The following is a 16,937-nucleotide window of genomic DNA, read 5'->3' as shown; positions in this document are numbered from 1 at the left end:
TTTTTTTTATTTTTATATTAAAAAAGTTTGTCCACTAATATTGAATGGTTAGTTTTTTTTAATCTAATTTTATTTTATTTTTTAAAAAGATTTATTTATTTGAGAGAGAGAGAGAGAGAGAGAGACTGAGAAAGAGGGTGCAAAAGCGGGGGGAGGGGGGGGCAGCAGAGGGAGAGGGAGAAGAAGACTTCCCGCTTAGCAGGGAGCCAGATGCAGGCCTCTATCCCAGGACCCTGGCATCATGACCTGAGCTGTAGACAGACACTTACTGGCTGAACCATCCAGGTGCCCATCTTTTTATCTAATTTTAAAACTACCTTGTGTATACTAAATGCAAGTGCACTATCATATAATTAATTTGCTAGATTTTCTTGAACTCTGCAACTTGTGTTTTTATTCTCTTAATTAAACTTTGGAAGAACAGAAGCTCTTAAATTTTTATGAAATGCAGCTCAATAATTTAAAAATATATCTGATTATTAATCTTTAATATAATGTCTCCTAGAAGATTTTTAATTTTAGGTTTTACGTTTAGATTTATGATCCATACTTATTTTTGCATAGGATGGAAGGTATAGATTGAGGGGCATACTTTTGCATATGATCACCCAATTGTTCCAAAATCTATCCATTCTATATTGAATTACCTTAGCATTTTGTTGAAAATCAATTAAGACTATATGTGTGGATCTATTTTAGGCTTCCTATACTAGTTTGTTGATTAATTTGCATTTCTTTATGCCACTACTTTATGCATACTGTCTTTATTAAATCCTCCAACTTTGTTAACATTTTTTCAAAGTTGTTTGGTTAGTTACTTTACATTTCCACATATATTTTTGAAACAGTTTTTCAATTTCTACAAGAGAAAGCCTGCTGGAAATTAAATTGGAATATGATTAAATCTAAATATCAACTTGGAGAGAATAGAAATATTCACAATACCGAGGCTTGGATACATGACAATTGTGTATATATCTCCTTTTATATATGTTCTCACCATTGTTTTTTGTTTTCTTTCTGTAAGTCTTACTTTTTAAAAAAATAAAATGTGTCCCTAAATATTCTATCTTGAGGCTATTGCAAATAATATTTTTATATATTTTTCTAACAGAATGTCATTAGAATAAGAAATTTAAATGTTTGTTTAGTAATCTGGTATCCTCTAAACCCACAGATTAGTTCTAGCAGCTTTTAGTATGTTATGTAAGATTTTTCTACATGGAAAAACCATATCAATAGTAAATTTCCTTCTAATATCAATGATTTTTATTTCCTTTTACTGACCTTACTACATTGGCTGGACAAAAGCAAGTAGACATTTTAAGAACAGAGAGGCTTGAATATTTTTGATAATAGAGAGAAAATAGTCTTTCTTCATTATGATGTAATCTACCAATTTCCAGAGGTTTTCCTTATCCTACTGGTGAGTTTCCTTCTCTTTCTCATTTTCTGAAATTTTTATCAGGAATTCATGATGGATTTTGTCAAATTTTTTTCTGCATTTATTAACATCGTATATAATTACCTTTGTTTGAAAATATGTTGAAAAGCATTAATTTATTTTTCAAATTAAAATTTCCCCTGCATTTATTAGGTAAGTGCTACTTGGCCATAATATAGGATTATGTTATTTATCATTAAACTCAATTTACATAATTCTTAATACTTTTTGCAACTGAGTTTATGAAGAAATTTGATAAATAATTTTGTTTTCATGAATGCTTTCCTCTGGTTTTGTAGAGTTGGCAACATAGAATGAGTTTAACTCTTTCAGAGACTCAGTTGAGTGATAAATAGCATGCAGACTGCCATAACCCTCTGAGTGAAATTAAGAAATATCACCTAGATAAAAGTAATATTGGCAGATAAATAGGTAATTGAAGAACAGATTCCAAATTATTGGTGCATCAATATTTTGAAAAACTGAAGGATTTTATGCCACCAGAATCTTTTTTTTTAATCAAATCTGTACATAAATTTCACTGCTGGCATATTTACACACATTTGAGAATTTTGTTACATTCTTTACAAAGCCCCACAGTCTTCTTTCACCTTAAATGAGAAAAAGCAGTATGTAATCTATTGAAAAAAGTGCAAATTACATAAAGGCATGATGAAGTGTGAATTTAGGAGACACTAATAAAGACTGAAGTGATGCCAAAGTGGCCCTTACATGATTCCAGTTTGGGGCACCTTGAGAGATATACAGGTTGAAGGTCAGCCTAAAAGAATTTATTGATTTTTGAATACATTTGGGTCACTCTTTCTTTACAAATATTTTCACAACTCGGTCCCGAATTTGCTTTGTCCTGACCCCATAAATGACTGGGTTTAAACAAGGGGGAACAACCACGTACAGATTGGCCAAGAGGATGTGAATGTAGCGAGGAATATTTCTGCCAAATCGGTGTGTCATAAAAGAGAAAAATGCTGGTGTGTAGAAGGCTAGGATGACACAGACATGTGAACCACATGTACTAAGTGCTTTGAGTCTGGCATCCCTCGAAGGAAGACAGAAAACAGCTCGTAGGATCTGAACATAGGAAAGGGCAATAAGGATCAAGTCAAAAATCAGGGCAGCAATGGTAAATAAACCATAGATGATGTTGACCCTTATATTAGCACAGGCAAGACGGGCGATTCCCATGTGTTCACAGTAAGTGTGAGGAATAATGTAGTGTCCACAAAAGGGCAATCGTTTGAGAAGAGGGCAGAAGGGGATGACAAGGAGGACTGGCCTCCCCACTACAAAGGAGGCCATGATGGCTACCACTCTGTTGGTGAGAATAGTGGTGTATCTCAGTGGATAACAGATAGCAACAAAGCGGTCAATTGCCATGGCCAGCAGTACGACAGATTCCATACCAGTATAGGTATGGATAAAGAACATCTGAATGAGGCAGCCTTCAAATCTTATCTCCCTGAAGTTGAGCCAGAATATAGCTAGCATCTTGGGAATGGTAGAAGTGGAGAGGCCTAGGTCAATAAAGGAGAGGAGAGCCAGAAAATAGAACATGGGTTGATGAAGACTCTGATCAGTCTTAATCACAAACAGGATTGTGACATTCCCCACAAGTGCTATCAGATAAACAACAAAGAAAGGGAAAGCAATCCAGATATGGAAAGCTTCCAAACCAGGTATACCCAACAGAAGGAAGGCAGAGGGATATGAGGCACTGTCATTGACAGAAGACATCCTGCTGAGAACTCTTGGAAAATACTCTATGGTCTTCTTCAGTATTTCTGGGGAGACACAAGGGAATATATATGGTGATTATAAATATATAATGGTACACCAACTAGACACTTACAAATATAATGGGAAAGAATGTAAGGATAATTGACCTTTAAATTTAAATTATTGACTATTCCATGTAATATTCCATGGAGACTGTGAAAGTTAAAAATAGTCTTTTCTGGTGGTAGTGTGTTGTAGTGATCCATGATCATCTTTAGCTCATTCTTTTGTGAAAATCTCATCTGTATTTACTATTATCAACTGAAAACACTTCCAGTAACCAAAATTTGTATTACATTTTCAAATCAACTTGGTGACTTAGTTGAGTGGATATGTAAGAGAAAACTCTACAAAAATGCTATGGAAAAAAAGAATGAGGAATTGGAATGAGAAGAACTTTTGATATGATGATCAAGAAAATATCTACTTACAAGGCTTATTTGTCTATCATAGTGCCCTCTTTGTTAGGTGTTACCTTTCCCTTTACTTGCCTTAATAAGACTGTATTTAGATTTATATTTTCACAAAACTGTGCATTTAGGCTGTAAAGAACTTATTAGTAGTGTTTTCTACCTTTACTATCAAAAATTCACCACATAATACAAAAAGAGAGATAATTGTAGTACATGTAAAAAATATTCATTAAATTCAGAATCTAGATGTGATATTTTAAAAATAAGAAACTTTTAGCAAAGTAGGAGAAAAATAAAATGTGTTCAATTTAGTGAAAGGAATATGAAAAACCCATATAGTGAGTGGTGAAACACAGAAAGGTTTGTTTCTGGGGTTGAGAATAAAAGCAAGCATATCACTACCATCAATTATATTTAATATTTTACTGGAGGTTCCAACAAAGTCAATATATCAAGAAAAAGTAAATAAGAAGACATTAAAATTGGAATGAAGGAAGTAAACTTTCTTATTCATAAGTGATATGAACACTTACATAAAAATCAATAAATTTAGGGATGCCTGGGTGGCTCAGCGGTTGAGTGTCTTGCCTTTGGCTCAGGGTGTGGCCCCAGAGACCCAGGATCGAGTCCCACATTAGGCTCCCCTCAAGGAGCCTGCTTCTTCCTCAGCCTGTGTCTCTGACTCTCTGTGTCTCTCATAAATAAATAAATAAAAATTTTTAAAAATCAATAATTTAGAACTAATTATTTAGCTTACCAATTAATCAGATACAAGAATCAATACTTTTCTGTATACTTCCAGCATACAATTAGAAAGTAAAATTTTAAATTAAAATTTTGTGAAAATTCACATACCATTTATAATGTCATCAAAAGCATGGAATACTTAACAATAAGCACTTAAAATTTTAAAAGACATTTTAAAACATACAACATGTCCATGGTCTGGAAAACTGAAATATGATAAGATGTCAGTTCTTCCTAAGTTGATCAATAACTTTAAAACAGCTTCAATTAATACCAAGAAATTTAAGCTTTTTCTAAAATAATTATAAGAATATCCTAAATTCTTTGGAAAAATAATAACAAGACAGAGGTACTTATAATAGACTTCAGACTTTAAGAAGTTCAAGGAAGTGTGCTAATTGCACAAAGATGGACAAATAGATAAATACAGCATAACAGAAAGAACAGAATAGACATATTTTCCATCATCAGGTAAATTTTATAAAGTGAGCAATGTAGTAATTCAGTGTAGATAGGAGAGTTGTTTCTACCAACAATAATGGTGCAACTAAATATACTTATGGAAAACAAAAAAGAATCTTGATTCTAGCTTCACAACAAAATCAAATATTAATTACATTTCTAAAATAGACATAGATGTTGAAATTAAAAAAAAGCAACTCAAATTCTAACATGTATGAAGTCAAAGGAAGGAGAATATCTTTGCAACCCAATGGAAAGTGATGGTTTCTTAGAACACAAAAAGCAATACCATAAAAATATAGCCTCTTAAATGCTATTAAATTTTAAAACTTACTCTTAAGAACATGAATTTAGAGGTCAAAGCCAGGGAGAAATCAGTCACAACCTCTTATTTCTGTAAAAGGATTTGTGTTAAGAGCATATGACAGTGCTTACAGCTAGCAAATAACGAACAAAAACTGAACTCCTAGGAGCCTTCTCAAGATGAGTGAATGTATGTGTCCACACAAAGACTTGTACAAGAATCTTCGTAGCATCAATAGTGAACAGACAAATTTTGAAATACTTATACAATGAAATTCTACTCAGCAATAAAAATGAATTGACTATATGTGTGTTAATGTAGATGAATCTATATCATTATAGTGAAATATCAACTGCTACTAATTACTAAAGAGTACTAATTAAATAACTTCATTTATATGAAGATCTAGACCATACAAAGAAAATGGGAACTGCAGCACATGGCTGTCTCAGTCGGTAGAGCTTGTGACTCCTGATCTCATGGTTGTGAGTTCAAGCACCAACTTGGGTGTAGAGACTACTTAAAATTAAATATTTAACAAAAAATGGATACTGAAAATATCTATTTAGTGGTAGCCCAGAGTTTGAAAGGGGTCACAGACAGACTGGGAAGGAACACAAAAGGACTTTTTGAGATGATAGAAAAATTTATATCTTTATAGAGGTATAGGATTTATAGATACATACACTTTCCAAAACTGTACAGATATTTTTATATTTAAACAAAATGCAAATTTTACTTAAAAAAAATCAAATCCAAGGCTGGAGAAAATAGAATGTTTACAGTTGTTGACACTGAATACTGAGAACATTATGCATCTCTGCTTAGTTTGTAAATGTTTGAAATGCTCCATTGAAATGGTATAATATATAAATGTAGTTGAAATAAGTGTCATCTTTAATGTTTTATAAAGTACAGTATCATTTGCTTTAATAAAATATTCAGTTTGAGAGCTTATTTTAAACACAGAATTATTTACCCCCCTAAAAATTCCCAAAATTTAAAATATTTCAAAATCCCACTCAAGGAGCATACAAAAATTATTGTTTCAAATGGCATTTAGCTTTTATTCCTGATATTTTCCGTTTTATTCACACTCATCAGCTTTTAAGTCAAATGCTAACTGTGGTATTTTCTTTATGATTATGTGCAACAAGTTCACTAACCAAAATCACTCTGAATAATGACAAATTTGAGGGGGAAGTACACAACCACATAGTATGCTAGCAGTGTATCCTAGGATGTGTTTTACTCTTCTCTCTGAGCTTTCTTAAATTTAGCATTTGTTTTGCAGTTAGTAGGGTATTTTTATGTTCTATTGAAATTTCCCAAACATCCTCAACATCTTCAACCAAATTTCAAATTACTCCATTATTAAAATTCATAATTTATTTTAGGAATCCAGAGGCATAATCAACTGAGAATGTACCAATTGAGATGGTCTTTGAAATATATTTTTTCTCTAGTTCAGGTACATACATAGATAATTTAGATACATACATAGATATTATTCTCCTTTATTTGACTGACTTTATGCTACCAAAAGGTCAAGCAAAGAAAAAAATATTTACCAAACACCAATACTCAATGCTTTATAAATATTCTCACTCAAATTTCAAAATGTCTCTCTGAAGTAGCTGTTATCATATCAGATTTATAGGCAAACAAAGCTAAAGTGAAAAGAGTCCAAGGTGTTTGTCTTACATAACTCACAAACATTTGTTGTATGATTAGAAATTGAATTATGTGTCTGTCTCCCTATTGTTAAATTTACCCTGGGCAAATTTAATACCACTGCTAAGGTAAATATAGAAGTAGGGATTAATTATAAATTAAAAATAAAAACTTCTATTCAGAATTATAGAAATAATTTTATAATTATTAAATATTCATGTTTTTTTTCTTCCTGTCTCATTTCCTGTAGTGTTTAGCAGTCAGATCCTAAAATAAAAACAATATATGTGTTCTTCAAGTATAAGAAGAAAGAGGTTGACAGTTTAGACCACAAATTATATGATCTAGAATTGGTGGGGGTCTAGAGTGATCCCAGGGCCAGGTAGAGGTGAGATTAGAAGGAAAGAAAAGTCTGAGGATTTCAGTGGTTCTTAGCAACTAAAGCAATGGAAATATGTTGAGTTTTGGGGGAGTACACAAAGGAAAAGTTAGTGAATTTCAGGGAGCTATTTTTACCTAGGAAAAATTGTTGTAATTAAAACATAGAAGTTTTGTCAAGAATGACTTGACAAAGTCATTCTTTGTCAAGAATGACTTGACATTCTCTAGGACCATTTCATCTTCATTTGCTGTTGTGTTGATGATACCATCTGATAAGTACATCCCAGTTGAAACACAGGCATTACAGGCATGTAAAAGGAAATTTCAATGGTTTGAAGTTTAATTAAAGAGAATCATAAATGTGAGGTTCATGGTGAAAGATTCTCTGTTAACAAAGTCAGTCTTCTCCTTAGTATCTATGATTTTGCCACCATTAGGGATTAGTAACTCAGTTCTCACGGTCCTTTCTATGGACTATGTTTAAAGTATTAGTAAGCTAATAGTGTTTTTTTTTTCACTTTGTGTTGTTTTTAGAAAATCAAATATTAACATCAAGAATCACATCTATGGATAACAATGACAAATTATTCTACCTAATGGTGCTAAGGTCATAGCATCAAGACATTTTGTTAGGCACCATATATACAGCCTCTTATTGTATTAGCACTAGATCTATTTGAAGTTTATACAATGATTATCTCAACCTCTACAGATAAGTAAAATAAAGCTCAAGGAATGACTTTCTAAAGGTTATTAGTATGTGAGAGAGTGAAGGAAGACATAAAGCTATGTTTACCTGGGTTAAAAGAGAGCGTCACTGAACACCAACCTAACTGATTCTTAATTAGTCACAATAGAAAGATGGGTTCTGATAGGGACAGAAAGATGAATTTGACACTGAGCGTACATCAGTTGGCAAAAACAGTCTAGTAAGAGGCTCTATCTGCTGGTCAGGGTCTGAAACAATGTAAATCATGAGACTTTCAAATAAATCCACACCTTTACAACTTTTGAGAAAGGGTAGGCATGGGACACACTGGTTCATCTGTCAGGCAAATGTCTATAAATACACAGTGAATGCCGGAAGTACTCTGTGGAGAAATTTTGGCATTAAGCCTACCTAGTCTCAATAATCTAATGATGTATTGTTGGTGTCAAATATTTTTAACCCTGAATTATGCTGCCTCACCATTCAAGCTAAATCAAAAATTAAAAACTTAATCTAATTAGATTAGGAGATATGTTTTAAAGCATCTTCATAATATTCCAGGCAAGCATTGCTCATTTAGTTAGGGGACAAATGGTAAGACTTTTAAGACTCCTCTATCGAATTCCATTAAACTTTCTTCCTGAGATAAATATGCAAATTACTTTAATTTCATTCTGAAACACAGAATACATAGGTTGGATTTGATTCAACTGGAACAAAACAGGACTCTATCTCAAATTCTTCGTTTTTTATCACTCAAACTGAAAAACACTCTCATCTTTACAAAATCTAAACACTGGTTAACTCACAGGTAGAATGAATTTTGCAGCTCAGAGCGCAAAGGTCATCATCCTCACTACCACTTTTGTTTCCATGGTTCTGGCCTCTGATCACTCACCCAGGCTAACATCTGTAGGGAAGTGCTCCTTCCTGTGTGCTCCTTCTCTGTGGGGTAGCTGAAAAAAAAAGGACTTCCATCTGTGATATATCTGTAAGTGGCACTACTTGATGCAACTTTCCAAAACTCTCCTCAGTGTTCACTATGCTGAGCTGCCCCGCCCATCTCAACTTTTTCATGGGAGACCTCCCATAAGTATGAAAATATAACTTGGGCGACGTTCTCAGGGAAAATGTTATGCCTTCTTCTGCAGTGTCAGTCTGGCCTTTCTGCCCAGAATTCCTCAAGAAGACTTTATGCAGAGGATGTAGCTCCCGTGGGAAGGACATCATTGGTAAATCCCTTCAGGGACTGAGTATCTGGGGAGCTTGAGTCAAGCTTTCTGAAGCATCTGGGTTCATACCTGCTTCCAGGGAACTGAGAATTCTTTTTGTATTTGTCTCTTAGGCATGCTAATTTTTATGTCGTTCATTTTCATGTCCATCTTTTATATCTATTAATTTTCTCTATTTTAATGATAGTATATTCATATTCAAAGTATATATATATATACACTATATATGTCATCTTTCATTCTCATTTCTGAATATTCATGCTCACTGTGTTATATAATTCCATTTTAAGCTACATAATAATATGTTGACACCTACATGTTTTCTTAACCTTTGAGCACCTATTTCACAGTCTGTTTCTATATTAAATTATAGCAAAGCAGGTAAGGGAAGTGTGCTGAAACTAAATAACTCATTTAAAATCCTGTTACATAATAGTTGTAAAAATTACTTAACTTCTGGATCTCCACTTAACTCATTATAAAATGTGAACTACCCAAGAACCAAATGTAGTTCCTAGAACATTATAAAGGGTCAAGAAATATTAGATGCCATTATTAGTAGCCATATTACCTCTTGCTTCATAGAGTTCAATGATTCTTAAGTCATAAGAGATTGTGGAGTGCATCTTCCCATCAATACCTTATATAAAGAGTTCATTTTTCTTACTAATAGTATCTTATCTCTACTTACATGTAAAATTTACTTACTTGTTTTTGTCCATAGTCTTTTTTATATGCTCATGTTGTGTGTGTAGTTTACTCATCTGAGAAATGAGTTTCTATTTCAACTTTGAAAATAGTACTTACTCTAAAATAATGTTAATATGTAATATTATTATTGCTTCAGTTCCCTCAACTATAGGAAGGGAAAAAAATAGAAATTACTTATTGTAGTTGTAAGAGTTTAAAGAATTAACACAAAGTCTTGAAAGCAGTGGCTGGCTCATAATATATGTCTATTTTTGTTATTATTTTTAAATTTTTATCAACTTCATGGAATTTTTTCATGTAAATGCTATTTTATTTATCACAATTTCTGGCATTTGTGATATGTGGTTGAAACTATGCTTATATTAAGTATTTATTATTGTTTCTTTTGGCTGACACTTTCTAAGATGAATGAAAGACTTTATACATCTGCACATAGGATACCATCTTCCCCAAACATTGTACTGTGGCAATTTTGGGAGTAGAGAATAAGTTCCATTTTCTCATACTCAAGCCTCTTAACTCTTAACTCTGAAGTCCAAACTTCATAGTTTATATGTTAAAATTCTAGTTACTTTTTCTCTTATCTGTCTAGTTCTGACCTCATAAATTACAGGGTTGAGAGCAGGTGGGATGATGACATAAAAGTTGGCAAGAAGAATGTGGATGTATTGAGGAACATTTTGGCCAAATCGGTGGGTCATGAAGGAGAAAAATGCTGGAGTGTAGAAAGCCAACATTACATACACATGGGAGCTACAAGTGCTGAGTGCCTTCATTTGGACATCCCTGGAAGGGAGACAAAAGACAGCATGGAGGGTATAGACATAGGAGATGATAATGGCTATGATGTCAAACACCAAAATAGAGATAGCACATAAGCCATAGATGATGTTTACCTTTATGCTGGCACAGGACAGGCGGGCAATGCCCATGTGCTCACAGTAAGTGTGGGAGATGATTTGGTGTCCACAGAAAGGTAATCTTAAGATGAGCAGAACAAAGGGTATTGCTAGGGATAGCTAGGGATCTCAGAAGGATGATCAATGCTATAATGGATACCACATTGTTTGTCAACACCAGTGTGTACCGAAGAGGGTTAAAGATAGCCACGTAGTGATCATAAGCGATGGCCACGAGCACAGCTGACTCCATACCAGTACATAAGTGGATGAAGAACATCTGAATGAGGCAGCCCTCAAAAGTGATTTCTCTCAAGTTGAACCAGAAAATGCCAACCATCTTGGGGATGGTGGATGTGGATAGGCCCATGTAAACAGAGGAGAGAATGGCCAAAAAGTAGAACATAGGATGATGGAGACTATGATCAGTCTGAATCACAAAAAGAATTGTAAGATTTCCCAATAAGGCTGTCAGTTATATAACACAAAATGGAAAACCAATCCACATATGCATGTCTTCCAGCCCTGGAATTCCCAGCAAGAGAAAGAAATTGGGATGGAATTGTGTGTCATTAGAAGGCACCATGCTTCTGTAGAACTTGTACAGCTGCATAGACTAGATGTCTCCCAATGTTATTGATTTCCTACACAATGATACAAAAATATGTTTGAGGTTTTCTAATATCCCTGACCATCATGACATAACTGTGTGATTTTTTTTGAAAACTGAAGTACATGCTATTATTATTTTATTTCAACCAAGTTTTCAGATTTATTAGATTTGTTTTCATTCATTTCTATAACATAATTAAACTTTCATCAAGGACCAATAGAATATCATGCAAATGGCTAGATATTTGGTGTACAGATTATACATCGTTACTCTTCTTTAAAGCCGTTCTAGCTTAGGAATTAAAATAATAATAAAATGTATGGTTTCTCTGGGATTTTTTTTTTAATTTTTATTTATTTATGATAGTCACAGAGAGAGAGAGAGAGGCAGAGACACAGGCAGAGGGAGAAGCAGGCTCCATGCATCGAGAGCCCAATGTGGGATTCGATCCCGGGACTCCAGGATCGCGCCCTGGGTCAAAGGCAGGCGCCAAACCGCTGCGCCACCCAGGGATCCCGGTTTCTCTGGGATTTTAATGAGTACATTTTCCTTTTTTATCCCAAGCAACACCATCTCATAGTCAATTGTTATAGCCTGTGGAAGTAAAATTTACACAAAAACCTTTAAATGTGTGAAACCTAATGGAAAAAGCAGCTAGGTCAATTCTTATACTTCTTTCTTCAGAAACATTACAATTAAGGAAGACTGTATTAAATGCAGGAATCCAACTCATGGTGTTTATAATACATACAATTGAGATGACTTCACCATTAGATTTTATAGTTGATTGTTGAAAATAGCAGAAGAGATAACGATGAAACCATAAGAGCAATTTGGGTCAAAGCAGCAGTAACAATCAAAGGTTGACTTTGCATTACCATGTAAATAAATTAAATTTGAATATTTTATGTAGTGTGAACTTTTCCTTATGAAGCTGTGGTAGGAGATATTTTTAATACCTGTGTAGAAACATTCAAAACAATAATAACAAAATAGTGCCAAGCTGCATTAAAATAAATTTAGGGATCCCTGGGTGGCGCAGCGGTTTGGCGCCTGCCTTTGGCCCAGGGCGCGATCCTGGAGACCCGGGATCGAATCCCACGTAGGGCTCCCGGTGCATGGAGCCTGCTTCTCCCTCTACCTGTGTCTCTGCCTCTCTCTCTCTCTCTGTGACTATCATAAATAAATAAAAAATAAAAATAAATAAAATAAATTTAGTATCTATGTGTCATTAGCATTGTTTCTATTTCACATCATAAAAAGGTGTGACTTGAATTTCTGACTGGCTTCAATAGCTGTTCATGGCCACACATCTTTTGCTATTTTTCCTACAGTTACATCCTCAGTCTGTTTGCATATATAGATACCCTATCTTTCAATTATTGAACTCTAAGTCGTACAGCCAGATCACACCTCACATTTTCCCCTCCCTCTTACAGATCTTTATTATCACCTCTGTTCCTGGTCATATCAAATTCTGTAGCCCGTGGTTCATTCTTTTTCTTCACAATTATGTATTTCCTGACAGTTTCACTTCTTCAACCCTCCAGATCAGATCCTTTCCCATCTCTCTGCACTTTTCTTTCTTTTGCTGCTATCTCTTCATTCAGTTGTGAAACCAACTGCCCCAAATTTAACCCTGACTTCTGCAACCACTTCCTTTCCAAGTGCTCTGGTTGCTGGAGCTAAACCTTGTTTTCAACACAGTGTCTAATGAAGTTTTTAATGTATTCACCTTTCTAGATCTTCACCAGTCTGTGTTAATAAACACAGCTTTGTGTCAACTTGTATACATTATTTAAGAATCCAGAAAGGGGGATGCCTGGGTGGCTCAGCAGTTGAACATCTGCCTTTGGTTCAGGGTGTGATCCCAGGTCTGGGGATCAAGTCCCATATCAGACTTCCTGGGAGGAGCCTGCTTCTCCCTCTGTCTCTCTGCCTCTCTCTGTCTTTCATGAATTAAAAAAAAAAAAAAATCCAGAATCCAGAAAGGTAGTAATTATTGACACACTTATAATGAAGAGGAGAGAAGGGCTCTGATGAATCACAAAACCACTTAGTAACCCACCCCAAAAACATCAGAATTAGGGTTTGGGATTCAAAGACCATACTAGTGACAATATGTCATGCTGCTTCCTAAGTACATAACAAACTTAGTCCAAGGGCTATTTAAGAAATAATAATGTCATCGGAGTAGTGTTTATAAATTTAAATTAGAGAGAGTTGATATAATAGAATTTTTCATACAGGAGAGGGAAAGTCTAGATATTAAAGGTGCATAGCTGAGATGGGCACACTAACAGAATTTTCTGGATTACATGACAACATGGTCACTTTTCACTATTTCCTTCATTATTTTTTCCTCCTTCTTTATGCCCACACTCTACTTCATTTCTCTGTGTCAGATTCCAACCACCTTTCAAAAATACCTGTTATATTTCATTACTGTTTAACATTATCATTTTTCTCATATTTTCTAGCAAATATTTACCTTACCGTATCCTAAGAAATTGAAAGAAGTGACTTCAAAGATTTACGAGCACCTCATGTTTGGCTTCATTTTTGCCAGGTGGTTATATGTGTGACAATTGACTTGCTCTTCAAGGTTATCCCAAGTTAATGCAAGCAAGAAGTAATCAAAGCTCTGCATGAGTTCCTATAAATACACACTGAGAGAGGGTTTACACAGCAGTGATTTCTAATCCTGACTTTTCATAATAGCCTGTGGATTATTAGACACAAAAACAGATTCTAAGTTCTGACCCTGAAAATTCTGAGATATTAGGTATGGGACAGTACCTTATGATTTCTATAAATCTCCTCAAGTTAATCTGATTTAACTTATTCGACATTTGGAAACTGCTGAAGGATAAGATAATATAGATAAGCAATTATATATGAATTAGAATGTGTTTTAAAAATATAAGGGTGAATTTAATAAAACAGTGTGAATTACAATATCTTGTAGCCCTGATTTTACATGTCTTTTTCTCTCCTTTAAATCCTCAAAACAAAAGATGGGCACTGATTCCATTGTGTACTATGATATTCTCAGGTTTTGTAGTGCTCTATCCCTTCCTCAACTAGAGTTAATTGTGAGAGAACTTTGCTTTACTGAAGTTGTAACTTTCAAGCACTTTTTGAAAAGTATATATTAGGAGCTCTCAAAAGAATTATGTCAAAGAAGAATGACTAGTATGTGGTAAATATAATAATAATAATAATAATAATAATAATAACAATAACAACATTAGGTAGCTACTAAAGATTTTCTCGGGGTTTTACTGTGTTGATGTTCTCCTTTTAGAGGCGAATAGAGAAGAAAAAGATAGAATTGACGCAGACAAGACATTTTCTGTCTTTTGGAGTTTCTAGAGGTTCAGAGATTCTTAGAACCCTACTTATTCATCAACTCTCATTCAGAAGACTTCCATGAATTTCGCAATTTTTTTTTTTAATTTTATGATAGTCACAGAGAGAGAGAGAGAGGCAGAGACATAGGCAGAGGGAGAAGCAGGCTCCATGCACCGGGAGCCCGACGTGGGATTCCATCCCGGGTCTCCAGGATCGCGCCCTGGGCCAAAGGCAGGCGCCAAACCACTGTGCCACCCAGGGATCCCAAATTTCGCAATTATTATGCAAAACTATGGTTACCATGGAAAGGAATATTTTATTTTGTTGATCCTATTCATAGGAAGAATAGTAAGTTAGGTGGTCAGATCTTTTTCAGTTAACTGGATTATGACCGTTTTGGTGACAAGGAGAAAAAATAATAAATTTACATAGAAAAGACAGTGATTGGTAGCAATGATACATACTCAAGGGCAATAATTTGGAGTCAGAAATATAGAAAGGGCTTTATGGGATTGCAGTTTGGGCCCACGTAACCAAAACTGACTTTATGATTATGATATGTAATAATGGAAAAAGTTCAGGATTTGGAGCTAAAAAATTTTGTTTAAATCATAGCTCTGTTTCTTTCAAGCTATCAATATTCTGTAGCCCTATTTCTTTAAAAAATATAGTCTCCACATATGGTAATGAAATGATACATATCTTGCAAATTTAATTCATGAATTATAAACAAATATGATAACATATTAGGAAGACAACATAAATTAGGAAATTTTAATAATATAATTGCTAGATTATTTGAGTCTTTGTACTTGGTGTATATTGTCATATTGTTACCTTTCAATAAGGAAAAATTTTAAAGCAGCTTATAGAAATGAAATTTAGACAGACTATTGCTTAATGATCCTGGTATATATGGATTTAGATATGTTTGGAAAATTTTGGAATTGGTTTTGTAAATGATGAGTCAAGCCTTTAAAAAAACTGTTTTTTTGTTTTTGTTTTTGTTTGTTTTTGTTTTTTTTTTTTGTTTTGTTTTTTTGTAATAGCTTTGAAAATATAAGGATTCTAGATCTGGTATTTTTTTCTGCCAGTTATATGAAGGCATGAATTGTGAAATATTTATCTTGAGAACTGAATGGAGAACAGAGGGGTATACAAAGTTGGGTAAAGTTCAGCAAGATAGATATAAAATGGTGACAGCTAAGAGAAGGCAAGACAAGATTGAAGGTAAAGGTACAACCATAGGAAGCAAAGGAAAAAGTAAATTGAATGACAAAGACTTAAGAAAGAACACAGAAAGCAAGTCAAAAAGGTATTTGCATAAGCATTCACACACATGCACATACCATTTATCCAAATATTTAAGAATGAGATTTATAAAGTCTTCATCATAGTACAAACCTGAGTTTGCATAAATTATTATCTTGTTACACTCTGGGCTCATTGATACGTTTTATATTCAGTGAGCTTTCCTTTTTTTCTCCATTTCCGAAATCTGTTTTATCTCTTCAATCTACATCTCAATGAAATGACCACAATAAAATAGCTTCTTTTTGCTTCTTTGTTTGAAAACAAAAAATGTTCCTGTCTTGGTGGATCCTTCTTGAACCCAAGGCCAAATTCATCAGCATAGCTTCTAACTTTCTTGATGAGCTAGTTCACCCACCTGCCCCAGAATGTTTCCATTTCCATCTGCTCTGACTGAAATGGAAGACTTATACTATAAACACTGACCTTAAAATGGAGTGTCTCTGAAGAAAACAGAGTTGTCCAGAGGCACTGAGCTACATGCTTCATAAATATGAAGCAAAGCATCATTGGTAATGAAAGAAAGGAAGGAAGGAAAGGAAGGAAGGAAGGAAGGAAGGAAGGAAGGAAGGAAGGAAGGAAGGAAGAAGGAAGAAGGAAGAAGGAAGGAAGGAAGGAAGGAAAAAGAGAAAGAAAGAAAGAAAGAAAGAAAGAAAGAAAGAAAGAAAGAAAGAAAGAAAGAAAGAAAGAAAGAAGAAAGAAAGAGAAAAAAGAGATAAAGAGGAAAGAAGAAAGAAAGAAAGAAAGAAAGAAAGAAAGAAAGAAAGAAAGAAAGAGAAAGAAAGAAAGAAAGAGAAAGAAAAAGAAAGAAAGAAGAAAGAAAGAAAGAAAGAGAAAGAAAGAAGAAAGAAAGAAAGAAAGAAAGAAAGAAAGAAAGAAAGAAAGA

At 34.1% G+C, this 16,937-nt stretch overlaps 1 protein-coding gene and 1 pseudogene across 3 annotated transcripts; both read right to left on the bottom strand.

The window, feature by feature from the left end:
• Nucleotides 1–1,805: 1,805 nt before the first annotated feature.
• On the bottom strand, nucleotides 1,806–14,102 carry LOC112667861 (olfactory receptor 52E4-like). Of its 3 annotated transcripts, none has more exons than XM_049099074.1 (4): nucleotides 13,878–14,102; nucleotides 8,830–8,887; nucleotides 4,188–4,340; nucleotides 1,806–3,246 (listed from the first exon to the last, which is right to left on the bottom strand). In XM_049099074.1, exon 4 carries the CDS (start codon nucleotides 3,197–3,199, stop codon nucleotides 2,261–2,263), a length of 939 nt encoding a protein of 312 aa, XP_048955031.1. In that variant the 5' UTR covers nucleotides 3,200–3,246; nucleotides 4,188–4,340; nucleotides 8,830–8,887; nucleotides 13,878–14,102; the 3' UTR covers nucleotides 1,806–2,260. The 3 variants fall into 3 exon arrangements, with proteins under 3 accessions (XP_048955031.1, XP_048955032.1, XP_025315703.1); XM_049099075.1 differs by having other exon boundaries at nucleotides 13,883–14,102; XM_025459918.3 differs by lacking the exons at nucleotides 8,830–8,887; nucleotides 13,878–14,102 and having other exon boundaries at nucleotides 4,188–4,452.
• LOC112667860 (olfactory receptor 52E1-like) lies at nucleotides 10,206–11,359 on the bottom strand (annotated as a pseudogene).
• Nucleotides 14,103–16,937: the final 2,835 nt, after the last annotated feature.

The sequence above is a fragment of the Canis lupus genome, chromosome 21 (genome assembly GCF_003254725.2).
Source record: "Canis lupus dingo isolate Sandy chromosome 21, ASM325472v2, whole genome shotgun sequence".
NCBI classification, from domain to species: domain Eukaryota; kingdom Metazoa; phylum Chordata; class Mammalia; order Carnivora; family Canidae; genus Canis; species Canis lupus.
This window is presented reverse-complemented; position numbering and strand designations above follow the sequence as displayed.